Genomic DNA, 26222 nt, shown 5'->3' on the forward strand with positions numbered 1-26222 from the left:
CACGAGAAACAGCAGGGGATTACTGTGATACTAAGTATTGGGGTGAAGTAGTGAAGAACTGTTGCTGACGTTAGGACCTGAATGTGAGCACATAAGTTATATTTCAAATATTGGTAATTACCTGCGTGGATTCTAACGTGACGTCTTGCACAAGCACTTTGTCGTCATTGGACAGACACACGTGTCTCTCCCCTGAATACAACACAGTAAATCCCTCAAAGTTCATAATCTGCTCTTCAGAAGGCCAATACACACACGGGTCCCAGTCCTCACTCTGCAAAAAGAGACATGCAGTGTGTATAAAAATACATTTTAAATTAGAAACAAACAGCGAATAAATAATGCACTAACCTGACAATGCGCGTCGGGCAGATGGACGACGGTGTGTGTGTTATGCTCCCAGATCATTCGCCAGAAATCCTCCACGGTGCTGCTGAGCGGCGTCTGACTCACGATGAATTCCTTACTGTGGCGATGGCCCTGTGATTTAAAACGAAAACACCAGCAGGATTACGGGAAAACATCATCAGAAAAATAACTTGAATGCGTGACAGTTTTCTTAACTTAAAGGCAATGCGTTTGAGTTTGTTTTACCAGCACGTAGGAGGCGTTGACATAGCCTGAGGAGTTTACTGCAGTGGCAGTTAGGCAAACTCTTGATCTCTCCACTGCAAACACAAACACATGAGGAAACGAAACACGCGCAGTAGAGTATAGTATCGTATCTTGGGGTAGATTCTGTGGTTTTGCAGGTACATGTGAACTTGAGGCTCACCAGGCATCAGCGCTCTGGCTCTGTTCCTCATAGCGTTGCCATCTCGGAGAGCAGTGCTGTAGTCGGCGTGTTTCGCTTGGCGTTGACTGATCAACTGAGAAATCCAACATCATCATATCCTAATAAACCATTAATGTATGTAATATATGGCGAGTGGATGTACAACATGTACCTTGAACTGCTTGTCCATGCGCGTCCGGCCTGACACTCCGGGTGTCAGCAGGCCGGACACGTACGAGTGGAGGTGGTCGCAGGCGACAGAGGTGTGGCGGCTCAAGATGGCCTCCACTAAGACGTCGTGGATGAATATGTACTGCTCCTAGAGGCAAGAAAAACCACAACATCGGAGGCTTTAAATTGTGCACAATGCCTTTGTAAGTGGCCCAAACCCTGATTCATTACTTAATACAGTGTTTCCAAACATTTACGGAGGCGCATAATTTTACTTCAGAAAAATCTCATGGCACGCCACAAAACTAAAATGTCCCTAAAAGTACTGACGATCTCGTCTCAATTGACTCACAAATGTACTTGCTCAGTGTGGAATCTGGGCCATTTTAGTTGAACACAGAGGTGATATGCAGTGGTGCCTTGAGATACGAGTTCAGTTCGTTCCGTGACCATGTTCGTAAATAATTTTCCGGCTTCAGTAATTCAGTGAAATTCTAATTTCCCGCAAAGTGATTGAGAATCACTGACTAAATATGTCGTGGATGTGTTTGTTTACCTCTGTCTGAACTAGGAAGTTCCTCTGAGTCCGCACATGTTTAAGGAAACCGAGGACATTCACCGTCCCTTGATCCTCGATCTGCTGCAGCATGCTGTCTATGACAATATAGGTCCCCGTTCTCCCTACACCAGCACTGTGACGCAAACACAAAATGATCATAATACTTCACTCTGCCCATTAACAATGTAAACACGCATATACAGCATGTAAAGGCTACCTGCAATGAACCAAGACGGGTCCCATCTCCTGCGTTCTGGCCCGAGAGGATGTTCTGATGAAGGACAGGACGGGAAGAGTGTATTCCGGGACGCCCATGTCTGGCCACTGGGTGTAGTGGTAATGCTGGACTGTGTGTTCGACTTTCCTCTGGGATACCTGGAGGACCAGAGATGTTTGTGGTCTTTGTGTGTTCAGGTTCAGAAAGAGGAGGAGTGTACTGCCAATGAGTGTTTTGACCTTATTTGTGGTATCTCTGACAACGAATGTCCGCAGTGTGTAGTAAGCAAGGGTATTGCTGCTCTTCAGGGTCACCTGGTATGAACCATATTGCTCCTGCCCATCCTCTGGCCAGTATTGATCACACTTGGTCTGTTAAGTAAAACAGAAAAAAACACAAATGAATGAATATCTAGATTTGGGGCAATGACAGCATCAGAAAAAAGTACTAGTAACGTAGTGGCATGCGCTCTCACCCGTCCTTTCTCCTTCAGATTGGTGATCATGACGACGACGCCAATGTTCTGCTGCCAGATCATTCTCCAGAAGTCTTCCCTGCCTGCTCTGAGAGGACCTTGGGCTGCGATGTAGGCCCGGGTACGCTCATAACCCTACGGACGAAACAACTACTTGGTCAAGAAATATTCACAAAAGCTGTTTTAAAACATTCATTTTACATTGATGCTGAAGTGAGAGCTCTGCTGGGCCCGCTTCAAAATACAGTGGTGCCTTGAGAAATTTGCAATGTGTTTTTTAATAAGGAAAATAGCACTCTATAATATTGTACATTAACAAAAAAAAAAAAAAAAAAAAGAGACATAACATAAAAACATATGCCCGTGAGCATTTCTATACTGTTTGTGTTGATCCAGTGTTTGTGTTCAAATATCCTTTGCTTAAAACATTTAAACACCACCACATTCATTTTGCTTTGTTTGTTAGCATTAACTTATTTTAATACACAACATGTAATTCTCAACTGGGAGTGTCAATAAAGAAATTGAAGCCTCTTTTTTGAAGAATTGTTCTTCCAAACTTCTTCTGAAGTGAGGTGAGTTCACTGTATCTCAAATGCTTGCTCATAAATCAAAGCAAAAAATCGTCGGAACGATGGCTTGTATCTCGCAAAACTCTCAAGGCACCACTGTATAAGCAACATAGTTTTAAACAAAGCCTGTATGAAATATGCCTTGAAATAACCTCAGTTTGAACTGGCTGAATAAAAACCACACTTACATCAACAAAGTTTGCGTTTATGTAGTCCTCGCATTTCCCGTCTCTGTCCAAACTGTTGGTGAGCTTCACTCTACTGTGATCATCTGGGAGGGGGGAATGCTTTATAACGTTACATCGCATTTGGTTTGTGCAAAACTGTGAAAGCAATGCTGTATTGAGACGTACAGGCCAGGATGTTGATGTATCTGTTCTTGGATTTGTTCTCGGGTTGACTGGAGCTGTCTGCAGTGATGCCCATGTCCACTGTGCACGCTTGTACCTCCTACAACACAACACAAAATATACACGTTTTAAATCATCAGCAAAGTCGATATACCTGCATCTGTGATGGTGAGGTAGGGTATTACTAGTTCTCACAGGCAACCATTAAAAGTTAACACAATAAAATGTATCAGCTTCAACATGTTGTCTTCGCCTCAAAAAAAGCCTGTTGTGAGCCTGCATTATACACATACATTACACTGTGTCAGTTAGAAAAAACAAAGTCGACTTTAAAGGGATGGAGAGCATCTTACCTCATAGGATTCTTTCACAATCTAATGGAGGGTGGAAGTGAGGATGCAGAAAGCACAACGATGGCAGTGGTGAAAGGAGAATCAGGGGGTTGGGGGTGGTGACACACAGGCAGACAGGGAGTCAGTGCAGGTACAGATACAAGGGGTTCATATACACACAGAGAGGTTGAGCGCTAAGTCAGAAGCTATGGTTTCACCTCTATCGCTTATGTCTCATTCAGACTGTGATTTTCTCTCTTAAAGATGCAAATTTTAGTCCTTATCTGTCGTAAAGGGGCCAAAAGACAATGACAGCTACAAGATGGAAGTATTCATTGAATTTCCTGTCTGTGTGTGTTACACTGGAGGTTCATGCTAGGAAACAGGGGGGACTGATGCCATGCAGATGCACCCGTTTGACACCAATCCAAGGAATCGTAATTAATCTTCAAATTGACTTATACTAGTGATGACAGATAGGTTTGTGGGAATCCTTCTTTAAAATTGTTACGTAACTGCTTGCGCATACTAACACGTTGCTAAAAGCTTTTCCTATACAGCATGATGTTAGCAAAAATGGAAGTGCATTATTAAAAAGCTGTGACAGATGAGGTACTGTCAGCTAGTGCAATGTCTGCCTCTAATAACTCCACCACACAAACAAAAACAACAGTAGTGCCACAGACATCGCACACACCTCAAACTCCTTGGAGAACGTGTTGGTGTTGTGGAGCTCCATGACGTTCTTCACAAACTGCTTCACCGTCAGTGGCTCGTGACCATCTGGCACACAAGGGCCGAATGGAACTCCCATTTCAAATATTAACAGCAATGTTATGAGGGACTCGCGTGAACATTACCTGTGGCGAGCAGCAGAGGTGTGGACGGAGCTGATATGACTTTAGGTGACGTGCTGTCCTCGGGGTAGAAGTTAGCCGTCTGGAAACAGTTTCTGTGACATAAGCAAATACAAAAAAACTAAACAAAAACTGAGATGAACAAAAGTGACGTTGGTCATTGCAATGTCATCTTTGTTGTTTGTGTACCTCCAATAGACCAGAATGCCCACCAGCACTAGCAAACACAGGATGGTGAGAGTGGAGACAACAGCCAGAGGAATGACGGTCCTCTTCTCCCTGTCCGCAACGCCAACCAACCCGACGTGCGATTCGTGACTGCTGTTGCTTCCTTCTGATGTAAAAAGAGAGAAAAAATATCCCTAGCTTTAAAAGTAAAAGTAAAAGCATTTCTACATACACAATGTCAAGAGGGGGGGGGAACAGGAGCTTCATGTACAAGACTGTCAATCCAGTAAAATTCTAGTGTTTGGAATGGTTGAGGAAAAACATCCACCAGAGAGTGCACTTGAGTAACACAAAGGAATAAACCCCCTTGCAGATGAAAATATTCCACTTCTGAAGCATAAGTGGATTCAAGCAGTTAACAGAGTCGGATGCTGACAAAAAGATTTGATGAAAATTACACTCATTTAATTTGTGACAAGCAACAAGGAGCTTACTCTTTAGCATTACCAAGGCCACGCTATTATTGCCAACACAGCGTCCATCATTACTAAGAGATGACACACACAGAAGCTGAATAGTCTGAACTGTATTCATTGTTGAGCGAAAAAAAATATGTCAAACCCATAATATTGTCAATTCAAGGCTGCTATTGAAACACACGTATTGTCCAGGGAGTGTACAGTGTTGTTTTAAAGGCATGAGAACACACTCTGAGCCTGCAGTCAGTACCCCAGCAATACTGAGGGAGGTGGTCTTGGAGTATTACCATTAAACATTGGCTGGGTGGTGTGCATGAGCACCCTGAGGAGAGAGGAGGAGGTGAAAGACTTGTAAACGGTATCGGCGAGGTTGTTGCTCCCGGTCGCCGTTCTGTCAGGGATCCAGAACGAGGTGCTCGTTTCCGGAGGTTTGTTCACAGGTGAATCGCTGTCTTCAGAGGACTGCGGCGTCCCTTTGGCCACGTCAGTATCTATGCAACAAAATGTAGATAAGGAGAACCACTGATGTAATATTTAGAGTAGTAGGGTTAAAGTTCGACTGTAACATTGCCTAGCTGACCTGGCAGTGTAACAGTGGATCCCACTGAGGGGGAAGTGGGGATTTGGGATGAAGAGCTGTTGACTGAGTCTTCATAGAAGACATCGGTGACTTGGATATCCTCCACAGAGAAGGAGTACAGGTCCGACTCAGGAGAAGGGAGGTCACTTTCACTTGGATCTGTTGGATTGAGATCTTGTGTCTGTAATGACAAAACGAATAAAGAGATTGTCAGTACAGCAGTAGACTACTGTAAAACATTTTGCTCTGAGTAGTTTGGTAAATTGTTATCGTCACTACCTGATGCGGCAGAGACGCCTCTTCTGTGATTTGGCGGCGGACCGTAGGCAGAGTGTTAGGTGCAGAAACAGGAAACAGGAAGCCCGGCTGCTCGGTTATACCAGTTACCCAGATTGCACCGTTCCCATCCAAGCCACCATGGGTAAATATCCGTTGTGTTCGAGTTCTCCTCCCGTCATCGATCTGGTTTTTGCTCACATCGTCACTTTTAGACTTGCTGGGTTTCTTTTTCCCATTGGGGTTGAGCCGTGTTTTCTGGACGGGCGACTCGGGTGGAGGAGGCTTTGGGGTTGACTGAGTGGTGACCTGGACCGGGGGGTTCTGGGTTGATTTCAGCCGGGGCTGGTGTGTGGGTTGGTTCTGGTAAACTCTGGTCTGCTCTGCTGGGATCTCCTCCACTGGACTGTGATCTACTGGAGTCAAATCTAAGGGATTGGGATTCTCCGGATTCTGCCATCTGATGTTTGGTGACGGCTAACAATGAAAGCGTGATTTTATTAAATCAAGAAAGTTAACATTTCAAGATGGTCACTTACCTCTTTGCTGCTTTTAAAGTCTTTGGAGACATCCGGAAATGTATCACTCTCTAGAAAGGAAACCTATAAATATACAATTGTGCTGGAGCAAATTCATATTTGTGCTCTATGCATGCTCGTACCAGGATCCTCTAATGGCATGTCCACTATAATCTGAACGCTCCATCTTCCTCTGAGACCATTGGTGCAAACAGCCACCACCTGAACCACATAGCTGCTGTTGGCCAGCAGGCTGTAGATGATGGCTCCCTGTAAAAACCCAAATTGAATTGAAATACAGTAGTAGAGGATGGACATACACACAAATATACACGTACCACATCCTGATCCCCGTCAGTCCTGTACTCCCGCTTCCTCTGGTTTTGGCCTTGTAGCCTCTCATAGGTGACAGTGTACCAGTCGATGGTCGTGTCATAAACCACGCGGGGACGCTCCCACGTCACAACAATGGTTGTTTCGTTCTGGGCGTCAGCTTGGACATTTTCTGGTGCTGAACTGCAGGCTGGAGTCACGAAGAGCATGTAAATTGTGTAAGGATGCCGAAAACAACATCAAGATAAAAACTAATAAAAATAGTAAAGCTGTGCTTGACTATTCAATAAAATTTATTTACAAAGAACAGAAGTATCGGAAAGCGCTTGGCAATAAGTGGCCAGTGCGTGTGCGGTGCATACATTTGTTCCAGGCAGAAGGGCCCTTTTCGGAAATACTGAATACTTTATTTCAATTTCAAAAAGAGCTACAGAATAAATTGAGAGGGGAAAAAGGGGTCCTGATCTACAAAGTCGAGCTCCCTGGCAACCTAAAAGACCTACTTTATATGTCTGAGTTTGAATTTATGCAGATGGGGAGGATAGCGAAATTATAGTTTTTGATGACTGCTACTGTGGGCTGACCTTGGAGGACAAGACAGCATTAAGCAGGAAGCGGATGCAGGCATTGTGACCACAAGGTGCTCCACGTTCACTTTGCATTGTCGTGCCTGTGTGGCCTCAGTCAACACAGTTTCAACAAAGCAAATTATTTATTTTTTTAAAGGATTTTTATTGTCTGCCGTTTTCAGACACGCAAAAAAAAAAACATTTCTGACAAGTTCGTTTGGTTGGCTGAATGGAACAAAAAGTGACTAAACGCGCATGGGCAAAGTATGGCTCGTGAGCGCCATTATTTAATTAATAAATGCATTTATTCTTTTTATTTTATTTTGTATTGCATTTATCTCAATTAATGATTTATTGAGTAATTTATTGTAAATAAAATAATACAAATAGTTAAAAAGTACACATTTACATATATAGTACATTTAATATTTTAATAAATTTGAAAATATTTAGTTAGTTTATTGTAAATAATAAACTAAAATATTAGTAAACACTTTTACATAAGTTTAACATTAATAATATATGTAATAACATGAAAAATAAAACAAAAATGTTTTTTTTATACAACTATAACTTTCTTCATTATGACTTTTAGTAAATAATTTGTCGATTTTTTTTATAAAACAAAAAGTTTAACAAAGACATTTAACATTTTTGTCTTTATAAATAATTGCAATTTCAACATAATACAATTTGAATGTATTATTCAAACTGTTTTTCAACTTCATGTGCAAATGACCTGTCCCATCTGTCTGTTTTAAAAATCGAAAGTAGACCTTGAGCTAAAAAGATTTGACAACCCCTGTGCTAAAGGATAGTGAAACAAAAAAAAGCCTTTCAAACATGTGAGGGGTGAATTATGACATACTAGGCGTGGGCACGTCCTCTACTCCTGTGTACGAGGCAAACACCTGCCCCATGAACTGCTGCTGCTCTCTGAAGTTATTCTGTAGGTAATCTGTCAGCATCACGTAGCCCGCCTGCTCCATGGTCATCACCTCACAGAAGACCTCCAGCTGCAGGGAGGAACGGTGAACACCACAAAACAAATATGTATCTCTCTTGTTTTGATACCAATGCCAAAGTAAACACTATGTGTAAGAGGCTTGTGTTTGTGCCAGGCCAATAGCGAGCACTGTTCTATTTTTAGCTTGCGCCTATGTGCCCGTGTCATGCCTTGTCACTTTCATTTCCGTCATGCAAATGGGCACTAACACATGCAGACAAATATGGCTTGTACTGTAAACAAACAACCACTGAAAATGACCTCCGTGTCTTTCTATAGTCATCAGTTAGAGACAATTAGCAGAAGACAAGAGCTTCCAAAACGCTGCATGGCAAGAATTCCAAAAATATGGAATCACGACAATACCAAATGCCCCTTTTCCCCACTTAAAAACTGGACTAAAGCTGTCATGTTGCATCACTTCATTACTATGCTGCACAGTATTTGGCTGTTTTTTTTTTTTTGTCTACAGTCGTGAAGGACAACTAAGCCAAAACCAGTCATCAAGTTGCATCACGAATCTGAGCATGTTTGTCAGGATTTTTCAGCTTTCATTAAATTGTGTAACTGTACCTCATTTGTGTCATGTCTACTCGCCTGTGTTTCCGATATGGCCGCGGTTTGTTTAAAGACGACCCACTCGACCGTCTCCGTGCAGGGAGGAGAAGTCAGTGAGCCGTTGTAGATGTAGTATTTGGCGGTGTTATTTGGCAGCAAGGACTGCAAGGCCAAAGCTTCCATTGATCCACTCTTACCTGCCCAACAACACAAAATAGTAAGAAAAGGAACCACACCAAAAAATATTCTTTAATGAAAGATTTTTAAGGTGACTCACCCAATCGACTAACAGTGTTGACAGCATCTATGACAGGATTGAGGTTCTCGTTGTCATCTAAGCTGATCTGCAGAATTGCACCTCTTCAGTAAATTGAATGAATCATTCTATTTAAGGAGGAAAAGCCTTACTGCTGATGATACCGAGGCGGATATCAAAATGTTGACTTACCTCAAACAGCACAGCTAATGCCGAAATCCTGCCTCCCTCCCTGATGGCCTCCTCCAGACTTTGGAAAGCATCTGGGTCATAAGCGTAGATTTGCATCTGAAATAAATGTAAGCAAGTTAGCCAAAAGCAAGGGTAAAGATAAACATACCAGAAGAAAGTTTATTTTGAATACCTCAAGAGGGTATTTCATCCCATTGAGGCTGTGCTCAGACCCATCTGAAGTAGCATTGCAGCGCCCCCAGTGGAAGGTGATGGTATCAACACGGAACCTGGAGCTCAGTCCACCTCCACTTATGTAGAAGTCGCCATCCACATTGATAGCCACTAAAACACGCATACATGTACTTCAGAGGTTGTACCAAATTTAAAACACCTGCTCCCCCATTCACACCTGAGACCAAGTCACATGACAGCAGGAAGGGGAAATGGCTAATTGGGCAGAATTTTCACTTAGCGGAGTACTGCACTCATTTTTGTTGCGAGCGGTTGAGACATTAATGGCTGTGTTTTGAATTTTATTTTGAGGGTACAGTAAAATGACACTGTTCTACAAGGTGTACACTGACTACTTTACATTGTACTCACTTTTGTGAGATACTGTACATACTCGACACAATATGAGGGCCACGTGCACAATCTAATGAGCTCAAATCCAAGAGCTGTATCAAAAATACTGTATCAAAGAAGTATTCATTGACTTGTTTGTGGTTGTATAACGGCACTGCATCATTCCTCTTGTATTAGATTGTGCACGTGTGCCTAATAAATTCCAAGTAGCTCCTCTCGGATATTAAGCCCTAACAGGATATGAAATACAGTTAAGTGAGACTGTACAGCTCATACATTATTCCTCATCACATCATGGCAGCTCTGCATCGCTACACCTGTCCTGATATCTAATTTCCTCTCTGACTTAAAAGAGAGGGAGAGAAAGAGATTAGTTCGAAGGATCTTTAATGTTTTGATAACACATAGTGCCTACATAGTGAGATTGAGCAGACTGTTTATCAGGTAAGACATCACTCGTTACACATTTCCTTCGCCGTCTCTTCACGTTGTCCCGATTTTTCACGAGTGCTACTTCTTGTCTATACCTCTTGTTCTAGCCTCCAGCTCCTTTATTGACTCTTTTCTTTCGCTCAGTTTCATCTCTCCCTCTTGACATTGATCTTTTTTTCCCTTCTCCACATGCTCACTCTGTAGTGTTGTGCCTCTGGCTGCCTCTCCTTCAGTGACTCTTTCTCGCTCTGTTCCTTTAAATCCTCATGGCTCCTCTCCTTCGTTAACCCCCGTGTTGTGAAGCTTTTTTTTTTTTTTTTTTTTGCGTCTGGAAAGTTAAGCTTCTTTCCTCATCCAGGGATTATTAAGTTGTTATGTTTTATAGCAACAGAATGATATCAAATTCATTTCTATTGATTGAAATGGGCAGCAAACCTCCTTTTTTTAGAGTGAATTACCAAAAAGAACTCTGGGCTAAGAGCTTTGCAAAGTACAAAGTATATTAGCGTTTTCCAAGTTTTATTGAGCCGGCCAACGCACATATTTTACATTAGAAAAATCTCACGCCACACAAACAAACAAAAATGCCACAGTATATATACTGAAATAATGATGACGATGTCTCAATTTACTCAAAAATGTACTTGGTGTGAAATCTACACCTGTTTAGTTGAGCACAAAGTTATTATTCTTTTGTATGAACGGCAACGGATGAATATGCAGGGTAATTGTAACTTCTGCCATCTACATCATCATTTAATTGTTCTGCCTTTCACTATACATCACTGGCATAGAAAGATGAACAAACGCTAGGTCATTAGTAGGAAATGTAAAAAAAAAAAAAAAAACATTTCAGAATAATTAAATGAAATTGTATAATTTCCCGCAAGACACCTGATGATCTCTCACCACAGTGGTTGGGAATCACTGCTGTATATAATTCAAAATTACATCCAAGTACATACCTTTTTGTCTGTATACAGCACACGAATAAATAAAGCCTTACCTCCATGGTCACAATCAATTTGAGAAACCAGGCTGTAATTATTTCAAAAAAATAAATAAATAAAATTGAAGATCATCATCAGACCTGTTTTCCCGTTGTTGTGGATAGTTGTGGACTCTGCCATGAGTCTGTCCCAGCCTTCCAGTTGCAGATTCTGGTACTGAAGTCGAACCTGCGTGAAGGTCTCGTCGATGTCCACAGGGGACTGTTTGGCGCTGTTACACGACGGGTACTTCTTACCCCAGTTACGCTGGTTCAGGGCACCTGCACACAGATTTGAAGTGGTTTGAATAATGTTAAACAGAGGAATATTCAGAACAGATGAGCAACAAATGAGTGGAAATTTGCAATGTCGTGGTTGAATTTGGCTGATTTGGCCTCAGGCTGCATCTAATCTATGTTTAAGATGTGTGTGGGCAGCAGCATTGTTTATTCATGATGGCAGGCCTTTCGCTCACTGTCGACATGCATCGATGTTCTGCAAGTGCAGATAAGTAAATGTCTTTTTAAAGTGCGTAGTATGAATTCTATTGAATCATAGATATGTGGCATGTGTGCGTGTGATTCTTCTCATGAACAATGGAACAGAATGAACAACACAAGAACTAGCAAATTTCAGCCAAACTCAGAACACACAACTAATGTAAGTCATTTACTCATGACGAATTGTGCTGATCGATTCATAAAACATCTACATACATTGGCTGGCGTGCATCGACTATATACAACATGTTATCTCACGTACAAAATGGAGATAAAAGAAACGAGCCTTAAATCAATTCAATCAGGGCATGAGCGTTGTGGATTTAACCTTGAAGAGCGGTAATATATTTCATTTTGTAAGGTGATCAAGCATGTGATGTAAATCTGAGCAAGCTGAGCAACACGTCCTACTCTGCCAGCCCCCCCCCCTCAAAATAAAACTAAAACATCACACCAGATTCAAAATTCACATAGAACTACTGTCAGTCAGAAACTAATAGAACCAGCAGTGTGGGAGGTAAAGTAACATCTGAGAAAGCTTGCATCAGAACCGCAACGGGGAATACGGAGCTCAAGAGTGGATGCAGACTAAAGGAGTACACTGTTAACATGGGTCCAGTGTTGTAACATCTGTGGCATATAGCATGAGGTATTTAGTATTCAATGTTTATTTATTATTGTGGTGATGATTTATCAGAATCAGAATCATCTTTATTTTGCCAAGTATGTCCAAAAAACACACAAGGAATTTGTCTCCGGTAGTTGGAGCCGATATGAATGATGAAATGCTTAATGAAGTCCGAAATGATGGTTTAAGAAAAAAAAAAAACATTAAGCATGGCAAGCTTAGGTAGTGAGAAAAAGGAGGAGGGAAAAATGAGGTTCACTAAGATTGTCTTCACAGTCAGGTAGTGAAAGTAAAAAGAATGAATAAGCAATTTACATTCAATAACCCTGACGTCTACGTTCATAAGAAGTATCCGCAGGGGATAGAAGAATGATAATACTGAAGACGAGGAAAACTTTGGAAAGCTACCATTCCCATTCCCACCTTCTGGTGGCCCACTCATCATTTCTGCTCACTCTGCTGTAGTGAGCGGAGAAATGACGATAAAAGAGGATGAGGCTCCGTGGAGCATAAAGAGAAGAAATGAACAGGAATGACTGTGGCGGAAGACTGTGTAGTGCCTGTAAAATCAAAGCTCATATTTGATTTCTGATGAAAACACATGCAAACCGAAATGACCTTGAAACCCCAATTACTTTATCAGTCAGTATCAATAGTGTTGTTGCTCTGGCAGCAATAATAACTACAAGTTTGATGAAACATGGCTTCAAATGGGACTAATTTGAGCGTCGTTCTGTTTTGACCTCAGCTCACTGGGCCATTTAGTGTCATCGTTCAAAATCAATAGGGCTCTAGCTTTTCACATTGTGAAGTGTATGCAGCTTTGTGTTTGGTTGAAATATAGTACAGTGGTGCCTTGAGATAAGAGTTTAATTTGTTCCGTGACCAAGCTTGTAGCTCAAATCACTGCCATCATACAGTGCTTTTATCTTAAATTTTTGTCAAAGCAAAAAATTGTTTTACTCGTAAGTGGGGTCAGTCGTTGCCTCAATGTACTTGTCAGGTTCCATATTGGTCTACAGTATACAGAAGTTTATATTCATTTGGTTAGCTGCTTTGTCCTTTCGATATTAAACAGTAGGAATGGAATTGAGTTTATGATTGGAAAATAGTGCTCAGTTTATTTGCTTTCCTTAAGCCAAATTGGAGCAAAACACAGAAGCTGTATTTGCTAATCACTGTATATACACAATTCCTACAGTGCTTTCCTGCTTAATGATAGACAATGAACTGCACAGACTCAAATGTCGTCTCTCGCTTCCTGCCTACACTTTAACCAATTAGGCTCCCTTGGATGGTGTGCACACGTACACACACGCAGTGCAAAAGTGCTCATTTCACCCTCTTTGAAAATGTTCTGCCCTGCTGAGCCAGGGAGCCATTCAGAAATACATGCGAGATTATTAAGTTAAATAATGTAGGGCTCAACTTTTTTGGGGGGGGGGGGGGGGGGGGGGGGGACGGGACGGGACTGTCTGCTTCGGTTTACCGCAGCACTGGCAAAAAATAGTTGAATACTGATCAAATATTAAAAGCCAGAACGTCACTGTTGGAGCTGTTTAACCCAACGCTAAACTTCTGAATATGAATTATCGACTCACAAAGAAAGAGCATAAGAAGTTTAACCTCTTTTCAAGCTTGCAGGTTTCCATTTTGAATTAGCCGTTGCCGCATTTAAATAACTTGACATCTTGGTTCATGTCTGATTAAACTAAAATGTTACATTTGAATATGATTATCAGACAGAAGAGAATTGTTTTACTTTAAAATTCGAAGGAAATGGTTTTCAGATTTTAGCATTGAGAATGATCTTGCTGTTGCAGGGTCATGTGTTTGAGATAGTGTTTCTTTGTCTGCTTACAACCATTTTTAGACATGAAAATGAATGTGAGTCCCTCTGCATGGGGAGACATGCACACATACACATTGTTTGACATAAAAGACTGAGCCAAAAGCTGACATGATCTAAGCGATACACACCCACACAGACGCAATGTCACACTCTATAGGAAGTGTTTCTCCTCTGCTTCGCATTTTAAAGTCTCAAGAGGGGGAAAAAAACTACACAGAAGAATATATGTGTGAATATTAGATGAGCGATAGGGTTCACTGCTTATTTAGCTAATTAACATGTCATTTGTTAATATGCTTAGGGTTTTGGGGCTGGATTTGGTCAGTGTGTCAAGAGATTATTTTTAAGTTATTTATTTTATTTTTATCCAATTTTAACAAATTTGCTATTTTTTTTTTATAGATGGTGAGAAGTTTTAATGTTAAACTTTTATCTTTCCAATTTACAGTCGGATCAGAAACATTTACACATGATCTTATTAGGGCTGTGTCCCTTTCACTTCAGTGGAAATTCTGGAGAGTGTGTTCCAACTACAGGCGATCACACTCCTCAGCCTCCCTGGTAAGGCCTATTCTGGGGTCCTGGAGAGGAGGGTCCATCGGGAAGTCAAATGTCAGATTCAGGAGGAGCAGTGGGGTTTTCGCCCTGGCCGTGGAACAGTGGACCAGCTCTACACCCTCGGCAGGGTCTTCGAGGGCGCATGGGAGTTCGCCCAACCAGTCTATATGCGTTTTGTGGACTTGGAAAAGGCGTTCGACCGTGTCCCTCGTGGGGTCCTGTGGGGGGTGCTTCGGGAGTATGGGTTACCGAACCCCCTGTGCGACTGGAGTCAGAGTTTGGTCCGCATATCTGGCAGTAAGTCGGACTCGTTTCCGGTGAGGGTTGGACTCCGCCAAGGCTGCCCTTTCTGTTCATAACTTTTATGGACAGAATTTCAAGGCGCAGCCGAGGCATAGAAGGGGTCCGGTTTGGTGGCCTCAGTATTGCATCTCTGCTTTTTGCAGATGATGTGGTTCTGTTGGCTTCATCAAGCCGTGATCTCCAACTCTCACTGGAGCAGTTCGCAGCCGAGTGTGAAGCGGCTGGGATGAAAATCAGCACCTCCAAATCTGAGACCATGGTCCTCAGCCGGAAAAGGGTGGCGTGCCCTCTCCGGGTCGGGGATGAGATCCTGCCCCAAGTGGGGGAGTTCAAGTATCTTGGGGTCTTGTTCACGAGTGAGGGAAGAATGGAACGGGAGATCGACAGGCGGATCGGTGCATCGGTCCGTTGTGGTAAAGAAGGAGCTAAGCCGAAAGGTGAAGCTCTCGATTTACCGGTCGATCTATGTTCCTACCCTCACCTATGGTCACAAGCTGTGGGTCGTGATCGAAAGAAAAAGATCCCGGATACGAGCGGCCAAAATGAGTTTCCTCCGCAGGGTGTCCGGGCTCTCCCTTAGAGATAGGGTGAGAAGCTCGGTCATCCGGGAGGATCTCAGAGTAGAGCCCCTGCTCCTCCGAGTACGAGGAGCCAGATGAGGTGGCTGGGGCAACCGATTCTGCTGCCTCCCGGACGCCTCCCCGGTAAGGTGTTCCGGGCACGTCCCACCGGGAGGAGACCCCGGGGACGACCCAGGACACGCTGGAGAGACTACGTATTTCGGCTGGCCTGGGAACGCCTCGAGATGCCCCCGGAAGAGCTGGATGAAGTGGCTGGGGAGAGGGAAGTCTGGGCGTCCCTGCTAAAGTTACTGCCCCCGCGACACGACCTCAGATAAGCGGTAGAAAATGGATGGATAGATGGAAATTCTGCATCTGAACGGGCTTTAACACCTTTTTTTGGCTACATTAACTCCTTGATTTTACAGGTGACTCATGTTTAATCCTTGGTGAACCGTTGAATTCGTCTTTGAGCAATAATTCTATTTCATTTTGCACAAAAGAAGGATGAAATCTTCCAACTTGTATCAGTACGTATACTGTATCATGCAAGAAAGCAAAGCGAGAACACAAGGAACTGGCGCATGTATGTGCACACCTCACCATCATTAACCCACGTCTGAAAAGAGGCTCCAGGAGCAGCCTCACAAGAATACTTAACAACTGGAGCAGAAGAAAGGCCAGCCTCAAGTATTTGGTGACTGGGAAAGCGGTCGAGAGTTGCGAACATGTGCGTGCGGACGAACAGACAGCAGCAGAGGCGGGGAGAGAACACGCCGTCGAAACAGCTCGTGGGCTTTTTCAGTTAAAATATTCAAGGTGGGATCTATGATGAATACAAGACAGGAAAGTCCTTAAAATTGCAACAGAAGGAAACAGCACTGACATGACAATGCACTGCCAAATAAGCGAACTAAGTTCTGTCAAAACAATTCTAGGGCTGAGCGGGTGGTACATTTTTGTGGCAGTGGTCTACTGGCTGCAACTTTCAATCAGTTTGATTCAGTGCCTGCTAATCATGGACCACAGCTACTGTATGTTTTTGAGTTGAGTGAGTTGATAACCATGAAAAAAGCAAAGAAACAGAGAGGGTTGGAGAACAATCAACACAATTCCAACAATAAGCCAAACCATTCAGAGATTGCTCCTTGATTCTGGTAGATGTACAGTGCCTTTAGGAAGTATTTTTTTATTTAAACTGAAAGATTCCATGTACATACCTAGGTATTCACAGCCTTTGCTCAATACTTTGTTGATGTACCTTGGCTGCAAGTACAGCCTCAAGTTTTTCAATCTGTACAGTAATGATGAGCTTGGCACACCTGTCTTTGGGGCAGTTTTGCCTTGCTCTATTTGCGGAACCTCTCAAATTCTCATCAGATTGGATGGGGGCACAGTCATTTAATGGTATTAGTCCTAATCATGCGCCTATCAAATATTTTTAGAATCAATTAGTCTACCGACTAACTGTTGGGTGCCTGGGCATCGGTTGTGGCTATAGCAGCTTGTGTAATAATGTGCTTATGATGTGTTTATTTTTCCCAGTTTGTTCAATAGGATGATTGAAAGTCCACTGGCGGCTATGTCTGTCTTGTAGGGGCATTGCAATACATTCTAACTTATCGTGGTAGGCTACATTAAATGAGCAAACATCGATACGTTGTGTTGCTTATCATAGACGTGCTGCTGTGGTACGTTAGTTAGTTTCACTTGCAATTGCACTTTATCCTATTTTTTAATGAAATGATCCCAAACTTTGGACATTGTCTGTGGAAAAATGATCACTATTGCGCATCGAGGCAGAGATTTTGCTCCAACTTTTATGCATTTGCAACTGAATTCCTCGAGTTATTTGATTCATCGTTTTAGCAGTAACGTAACAAAATATGGGAAAAGTGAAGCAATTGGAATACCTTCCAGATGCACTGTAAATATTGTTACTTCCACTCGGATACAATCAGGGGACTTTGCACTGTTGGCATTCATTTAAAATTATCTATGCCTTCATGCAAATTCTGGTCAAACGAAGTTGACGGGTTGGTCCCATTTATGCTGGCACAATGAGAGCCTTGCACCGCGTCAACTCTCTGTCAGTCTATTTCAAAGAGCATCCTCGCTGAAGCCAACAAAGCCGAATGGCTTTCAAACAGTTTTGGCAGCTTGTATTTGGAAACAAATTAACAGAGCAAAGTGGAGCGCTGCAGGCTCCAGCTGTGAACGCTGGTCTGAGGTCAGTACATCACATCACATCAGTACTCCTACACTAGCCAATGTAGGAGGAAGGAAAAAACTGTTTTCACTACGTTAAACAGATCTGACCCAAATTGGCTTGCTGCTTCCTGGGCCCATGCTGCAGCCCTGCAGAGAGTTTCATCCAAATAATTTGGCTTGTTTGTCTGGTGGTGCCTACTGAAAGGCAGACAGGGGAACTAACAGATGCAACTACAGTTGGAAGAATATGAATATGCTGGCCTTTTGCCTGATTTGACACAACAGTTTGTAATCCTCACAAAGCGATTACCGATTGACAGAGAAAAAAAACCATGAATTAAAATGAGGAAAAACCCATCCATCTATCCATCCATTTTCTTTATGGCTTATCCTCACTAGGGTCGCGGGCTGCTGGAGCCTATCCCAGCTATCTTTGGGCGGGAGGCGGGGTACACCCTGAACCGGTCGCCAGCCAATCGCAGGGCACATAGAAACAAACAACCATTTGCACTCACAATCACACCTCGGGGCAATTTAGAGTCTTCAATCAACCTACCACGCATGTTTTAGGGATGTGGGAGGAAACCGGAGTGCCCGGAGAAAACCCACCCAGGCATGGGGAGAACATGCAAACTCCACACAGGTGGGGCCAGGATTTGTACCCCGGTCCCCAGAAGTGTGAGGCAGATGTGCTAACCAGTCGGCCACCCAATTTAAGAAAACAACAACAAAAAGTATCAAAGATGTATTCTTGTATATTATGGATTACAATGATTTTGGCTTGGATATTATGCAAAAGATTTTAGGTTCTTCCTCTAACACAACACAATCATTCCGAAAAGCTGAACCTTCAAAGTATATGACTAAAAAATGTATTGTGGGCATATTATGGTTGACATCTGGCCAGTCATTCAGCTCATTTTATTCATATAAGTGATTTCTCCCTCCGAGCTGCTTGTTAGTGAAATGTGCAACTGCAAGAGAAATGCAGGATGTTTTCTTGGAAGCTTCTGCACAGTTCAGCAGTGAATGAGAGTAAACTTTAAATGCGATCATATGTGAACAAACCCTGTGGCGGTATACTGCCACAGTCCACTTTTCTTTCTAACGCTCTCAAGTCGCTGCGCGGGAAATGCAGAACTTGTTGAAATATCCATATCAAAAATCTATGTGCATTTCCATGTGATCATGGGATCAAGCGCAAGCGGAGTTTTGAAGCTCGCGTTGCCAGTGGCGATGAATCTTTAGGCGCAAGAGAAGAGAGACAGCAGCAGAAAGAAGAGGCAAAGAATAGGCTGTTTTAAGCTACTCAGTATTACTATTCAAACCAATACAACACAATTTTTCAGAGCTTTTATAATTGGCTGTTGATGCAATAAAATCACACAGGGAAAAATAGATGTAGTAGTAGTAGTTTTGTTATATGAGATATTTGGACAATATGATGCATGCCATTGCCTTGCTATGGATAATCAGAGTGCACACTTGCATGCTAACACATGCAAACAGAACAGATGGGAGCCCGGAGGTATCCTCCAGGCAGAAGGATCCCAGGGCCACCAGGGACGATGATGAGTAGAACATGAAGGAAGAGAAAGTTTGTTCAAAAAGTCAAATTGAATTAACAGTCATATCAGGAATGATGAGAATAACAAAATGGTTATGCACCACAACCGTGAATGGTTGTAGACAACAACGTATTCCACTGGGAATCCTCCAGTTTTTTTCATTGTGATATACCTTACCACATTTGGACCATACAAATTAATTAACAGAACAATAGGATTCCAATGACAATGTTAATTAACATACGTGCTGGGAATAGCGAAAAACTGTAATTAATCTCCCCCACAATTTTTTTTTACAATTGCCTATATTAATAGTGTAAACTGTAAATATACGTCAAACTATGATCTCAAAAGACTAATATGATTTCTAACTCATGTTACATTATTACATGCACATGCTGCGAAGACTCTCCATAATAACCCAGACTATACTTAGATCCTCCCCGACATACAAAGCTCAGTCTAGATGTATAACTTCACCATAATTCCTTGGACCAATTACTGTACTACTTTCCTATTTAGACGCATATTAACGTGTTTCAGAAAGAACACCAAAATGCAAACGAGTTTTACATTGGGATTAGGCTCGGTAGAAATAAAACACCAATAGGTGAATTTGTGACTAGTGAACTGTGGAGGATTACTTTAACTTTGATTTCTTAATAATAGCTCATTGTCAAAAATGGCTCGGTACATATTCAGAGACTTCTGTATATGTTCATCTCAGCTTGTGATGGAAGGTAGCAAGATAACACTACGGGTTTCCAAAACAGTCGTTTTTGGTCGGAAATAAACTAATAAAAAGACAGTTAACAGCAGTCATCTCTTGTGTTGACACTGGTTTTCCAGCTAAGTGGCCAGACTTGACAGAGTCCTGGCAAAAAACTGGATGGATAACTATGAATCCAATGTATTCCCTCTGGTGTGACACAAATATACACAGAGGTGACCGAGAGGGATGTGTGGTCTGAAGAAGCAAGCATTAAGTGTGAGACATGGAAAAAGCCCTGTGGGCGTCAGTGACGAACATTTTAATGCTTTCCTTCCACATGGAAGCAGCTCCAGCAGTCCCCATATTAACCATTCAAAGAAAGCATTCTTTATGAAAATACACAGACTATGGATGGTTATGATGAGTGGATTTTTTTACCACGAAGAATTTGGTCTACAATGTGACAGATAATAACACTTAAAGTTATGTTGCGTCTTAAAGCATGGAGGTGGAATAGATTTTACATTTATTACACCATAAGGTGTAATTTGTTTGCTGCCGAAACAGGCTGTAAAATTTTTTAGTAGTTTATCAAGGTGTGATTTTAACTTATAAGACTAACAGTAAAGAAGTTAAGTTGACTGGTATTTTCACATCTGTCAATTACTCTCTTGCACCCTTTTCCACATATTTCATTTTATTTTATCATGAACCTCACCCCTACCCTTTCCAAAAAGAAGTGCGTGGTGCCTCACAATGAAGTGCGCTTCTTTCACATGTTAATGTTCTTACTCACGGCTCAGTGAACAGCACAGGGCGAGGGAACAGAGCTGCTCAGAAAGACCGGATTGTGACCAGAACACACGCACGCGCGCACACACACACTCACACACACACATGCACACACACGCACGCACGCAGACACACACACATCTGGCAGGAATGTCTCCAGTTTCAGTGAAGCTACACTAACTGCCTTCCCGTGTGATGATGAACATCAGAGGCGAGACAGAATGACGAGTGCAGTGCGGCAAACAAGCAAGTGCACCCCCCAAAATAAGACTACAAATTGAACTAAGTGAGGAAGAGAAGGCACACCGCGAAACAAAAACATTGTCACTCTTTGACAAATGGACCGTGTGTGCCTGAGAGCTGATTGGAAAGATTTGACAGAGCGAAGAAAACAATCTGTAAAATGAGGGAAACAAGTCTGGCGGAAGAGATTGCCAACAAGCCAAATAAACCAAATTTACATGTGGGAATCTCAGCAACTTCATGCTTCAAGTATATGTGTTTTTTTGGGGGGGCGGGGGGGGGGTCGACTATGATGTGATGAAAATCGAGTCCAAGTTGATTAATCAGTGATTTCATTGATATTTTCAACACATAACAGCAGTCCCCAACATTTTTTTCTGCCACGGACCGGTTTCACATGAAGACATATTTTGACAAATAATTGATTAAAAATACAACTCACCATACACTAAATGTGGTTGTTGTATGTAGCGGAAGCCCTGCGAATGCTTTTCAATTCAACGAGCCGGTCTCATCCTGTGTTCCGCCAAAGCTAGTGAGGCTAACAGCTATTCTCATCCACAACCATCTTATTTTCATACTCTCAGACCCGTGCAGATGTATGAAGACTGTGTCGCCATGTTGGTTGGACATTATGCTGCTCTATAGAGCTGCATAGGCCAGCGGATTATCTTTCGCCGACGACAGACGAGTCGAAAGTCCTCTGTAAATTGGCTGATTGGAGGTCGAGACGCCAAAACCACTAATGTCAATGCTTAGTTGTAAAGTGGACTCGTTGAATTGTCAACTAATTGGTTCAATCCTTCGTAGTAAGTCAATGAATATTATTAGAATATTATTAGAATTATATCCTAAGCATTTAAATATATATATATTTTAATGACCTTTTGCCTTGAACAGTCTGTATATTCTTGAGCTGTTCTGACCTTGTGACCACTAAATTATAATCAGTTGATCTCTAAGCCCTGTAATGTGCATTCAGTGTGTGTGAGTGTGTTTGTGTGTGTAGGGGGGGTATGGAGGGATAAAAAGAGTTTCAGCTCGGAAAGGGATTATATTGTGCTTTTAAAGTGTCATCTTTACATTGCAAATCAACCAAGGAGCCCATCCTATATTAATTAGAACAGGTAGAAATAGTGGTGCTACAGGTTACACAATGAATGTGTGTTGTTTGTCACTAAATGTAGCCATCAAATGTGCCAGTTATCGCGAGAAATCCATGAGGGGTTAATACGTTTAACAGCCCTCCATTAGCCCAGTGCTGACCCCTTCAGACTGATCACTCCACCCGATTCTCCTTTACCAGTAAGAGGCCATAATCTCCCCCACCGGGACCACTACTATTATTTGTCTGCCTCTGACCACTCTTGTTTCTGCACAGCTTAGCGCAGCAGGGCTCCATGCTGAGTTAGCTGCAGTCATCTGAGCATATGGCCCGAGGCAGATCAAGGCTCTCCTATGGGAGATGTTGACAGATAAAGTAATTCCTACAGATCAAGTGATCTGAGACTGACATACGCTGGGCTTGTCACCGGAGCTTTATGTCACTGTTGGATGTTTTCAAATGTTGGAACAGATCAAGGGATTTTTCAACCTTAAATGTCAGTATGTGTTTATTCACTTGTCAGGAACGGTGTGGACGCTGACAATTTGGACCTGGTGGCACACAACCTATTTTCATAGGTGGTGTTTCATGCAGAAGCCTGTATTGTACGCAATTCTGAAGATGGTTTTAAATGTATTTTTACATTATTGACTAAAGGCCTGCTATCTATTTATTCCAACTGGTACATACCTGTGTACGACCAGTCGATATCTTCTTGGAGTTTCTTCAAGTTTCGGAAAGGTTCCACTGTTCCGACTGCAGAAAAAAGAAAGTAGGCTTGTTAATGTTTTTTTGTTGTTGTTGTTTTTTTAAATCATCCTATACACACACAAATATCTAGAAAACTAGAAAATGTAAAGACTGTTTTATTTGTGAGAATGCCACTAAGGTAATAAAACTAATGTAGTATATTATTAGGTAGCAGACAGAGAATCATGCAGGCAGCATACATAATCGGACAAAGTATGCTTGAGCTACATTTTGAATTCAATAGATGCACCCTGCTGCATCCACTGTGATACTTGGGGCCATTTCATTATGTCACTGTAGGGAAGAGCATGAGGAAGTAGACAAATTAGTTGAGTCATGGCATGAAAATGACAGAGGAGAAGGAAGGGTCAACATCATGAGAATAGCAAAATGGGATAGTGATTACTGATGCCTGAATTATGCAGTGGGGTGCCACATAAACATGAATAAATCAAAAATAAGGTGAACAAAACAGAATCCCTTTTTCTTTCACTCTGTGCAGACCTGCCTTCCAACTTCCAAGCCCTCAAGCACAGTCAAATTTAGGTCAGAGGCAACTACCATCATATCCTCAACATGTAGTCAGCATAATCCTATTGTTTACCACAGCAAGATTAAAATAAAAACTAAATTACAAAAAAAGATAGCATAAACAGGGTGCACTTATAACACTAAAATCACTTCTGAGCTGCTTATTAGTACTTTTTAAAAATGCACCTACCCTGCATGCATACGGTAAAGAAGGCTCTTGTGTATCATGTGTAAAATCATCTGCATAAATGCATATTCAGGAGACCCTGATGCAGCTGTGGCCACGGGGGATTTAATGTTGCACATCACGACTGTTTTAACTCACATCTTTGTTAGTTTCACAGTAAATTCAGGGATTTATTCCTAAATAGATGTTTGAAGAGAATTGCTGAAAACATGTTCAAAGACTGGGAAATATGTACTACTCAATTATGGAGAGATAGCATTAAACTGTTTTTCACCATTTGGTTTTTCCAAATTTTCTGGGCGTGGCTAAGATGCCGCTACGTGGTGCACTTTGGAGTCCGGCATGAGTCATCCCTCCCACATATAGAAGAACTTAAGGGCCTTCGTTCATATCAGCGGTCGTCAGGCGGAATTGCGACGTGAAGTTAGTTAGCTAGCCATGGCTACACCCCGAAAACGCCCTTGAGATAGTCCGTTGGTGTAGCTACTTTGGAGCGCCCGTTGTTGGCTGTGAGTGCGCGCACGCCACGGTGAGAAAGGCGGAAGCAGCACAAGGGGGGTAAAAATGTATAAAAATGGTCAAATTCCGACAGCGTGTGGACCGGGGCTTTGGGGTATCATGACCACTTTAGAGCACCTCGTTGTCACGCCGTACATACAACATCGATTGTGTGTGCATTGAATGTAGATGAAGAATGTATTGCATTACTGTTCCACCTTTAAATTACAATCATATTAGAGGTTAAAACTGAAACAACAGGTCATAATTGGCCTCATTGGTGTGTTCGCCGCAAAGAACACATTACCTGAAACACGGCTGTGGGATGTTAATGAGGCAATTACTGATGCTACAAGCCTGCAGCTACTTTTTTTCTTCTCTCTTTTATTGTGCCCTCATTCACTTATCTCACTATTATTCCTCCTCGTTAAAGTCTGAATGACCCAAGTTTTATGGTTGAAAATAAGAAAACAATGGTTAAATTGTTTTGATGTTATCTCATATGACACGCCTAAGAAAGGCCAGTCACATTGGTTTAGTTTCAGATTTTTTCATATATCAGTGTTATGTTTCATTCTTTATGGTACAGTATTCCCCTTGCGGGGCTTGGATCATGTTCCCCGTACCCTTTTCTCTCAAATTATTTAGTTTAGATCACAGTTTCAAAGCCCATTGAATAATACCATTTAAAAAATAAATAACATGGAAATGTGCTGAGAATTACATGATTATTTCGTTTTCTTGAAGATGAGCTGAAAAGTAGTGCGTAGGTTACCTCACAACAGATGGACGCATGCCGGCTCTTTTCAATCAATTGGCGATTGGGGCTTAGCTGGCCTCCTGCAGTTTGTGAACCTCAAAGCTTGTAATTGAAAATTCACATCTCGTACTGTATGTGCATTGGACAGAATGTAGTTTCTGGATGACATAATTTTGAACGAAGTGGTGTAAAGCTAAGCATGAATTTAATGTTAAATCATGCTGAAAGTTAAGCTCTTTGTAAACTTTACGACATTCTATGGACATTTTACATTCATAAAAATCGAATGAAATCAGCCTGCTTTCCACTACTTACAGCGGAGTACGTTTATGTCCAAAATCCTACTGGATTCCCATTAGAGCAGGCTGTGTGAAGATGCTGCAAGGAGGAATGTTGATAATTATGGGATAATCGAGCCTGTCTCATCAGAAATCTAACGAATAGAACAGTGCTGGATTAGCGGACTCCTGGAGGCTGATTTAGCCCAAATCCTTCCAATGAGGCACTTGTCCGTCGGCTTCCTTTATAACGGCCCAAACTGATTTAGTGTTGTCCCATTAAAAGAACCCCAAATACCAAGTCATCCTATTTAGTTTTCCTAGAGCCTTATCATTTAAACGAACCGTACGTCACCATCATTGACAAAAATACAATATATAAATACAAAACTACTCAAATGAACTTGTACCTCATCGGGATTAAAGTACATTCATGACAAGCATAGGTAGGTTTGTTCATTTGTCACGGGTTCTTGCACAATGATTTAGCTCCTTCTTCGTACTCCAACACATATCTATCGGTATAGAAACATACCGAGTGGCATTCCGAGACAAATGTAGATGAAGACAGGACTTCTGTGTATCATAAAACGCCTTCTCACCAGAGGGTCTCACACACTAATCCAAGGGCAACATGTCTCAGGCGGGACAAGCTTCAACTTGTAAGGCATTCAGCTGTGTTCAGTGACAGTTGGTTAAATGTATGCCTTAGTCATAATAATAAGAATTATATAAACAATTAAGAGGAACACGAGTTGAGGGAAACCTTACAGTCACTTCCAAAGCTGGCATTAAACAGTGAATGCAAAAGTGTACGAGAAATGTAAGGAAATGCTGCGAGTTTGTTTCGTGGTGACAATTCTCTGCCTTACAAGGCCAGCATATCTCTTAAGACTTCACACGTGTTTCGACTGACATATTGAAAATGAAGTTTGAACAGCCACAAAACTAGATA

General features: G+C 42.0%; 1 protein-coding gene across 3 annotated transcripts in view; it reads right to left on the minus strand.

Annotated features, from left to right (window-relative positions):
- Positions 1-26222, minus strand: part of LOC133472004 (receptor-type tyrosine-protein phosphatase zeta-like) — a 44655-nt gene that overhangs the window by 1970 nt on the left and 16463 nt on the right. For 2 of the 3 annotated variants that reach the window (XM_061762232.1, XM_061762230.1), the window contains 28 exons: positions 22954-23019; positions 11333-11512; positions 9416-9567; positions 9244-9339; positions 9073-9139; positions 8835-8992; positions 8100-8247; positions 6668-6852; positions 6473-6599; positions 6351-6400; positions 5815-6288; positions 5536-5716; positions 5243-5446; positions 4498-4642; positions 4312-4403; positions 4149-4234; positions 3473-3493; positions 3123-3219; positions 2958-3040; positions 2198-2332; positions 1962-2093; positions 1723-1880; positions 1503-1638; positions 948-1094; positions 776-869; positions 595-668; positions 352-480; positions 122-274 (listed from right to left, as the gene is read on the minus strand). In XM_061762232.1, the coding sequence (XP_061618216.1) occupies positions 122-274; positions 352-480; positions 595-668; positions 776-869; positions 948-1094; positions 1503-1638; positions 1723-1880; positions 1962-2093; positions 2198-2332; positions 2958-3040; positions 3123-3219; positions 3473-3493; positions 4149-4234; positions 4312-4403; positions 4498-4642; positions 5243-5446; positions 5536-5716; positions 5815-6288; positions 6351-6400; positions 6473-6599; positions 6668-6852; positions 8100-8247; positions 8835-8992; positions 9073-9139; positions 9244-9339; positions 9416-9567; positions 11333-11512; positions 22954-23019 (3770 nt within the window). The remainder of the gene's footprint in view (positions 1-121; positions 275-351; positions 481-594; positions 669-775; positions 870-947; positions 1095-1502; positions 1639-1722; positions 1881-1961; positions 2094-2197; positions 2333-2957; positions 3041-3122; positions 3220-3472; positions 3494-4148; positions 4235-4311; positions 4404-4497; positions 4643-5242; positions 5447-5535; positions 5717-5814; positions 6289-6350; positions 6401-6472; positions 6600-6667; positions 6853-8099; positions 8248-8834; positions 8993-9072; positions 9140-9243; positions 9340-9415; positions 9568-11332; positions 11513-22953; positions 23020-26222) is intronic. The other variant, XM_061762231.1, reaches the window with a different exon arrangement.

This window comes from Phyllopteryx taeniolatus, chromosome 22 (assembly GCF_024500385.1).
Source record: "Phyllopteryx taeniolatus isolate TA_2022b chromosome 22, UOR_Ptae_1.2, whole genome shotgun sequence".
Classification (NCBI taxonomy): Eukaryota; Metazoa; Chordata; class Actinopteri; order Syngnathiformes; family Syngnathidae; genus Phyllopteryx; species Phyllopteryx taeniolatus.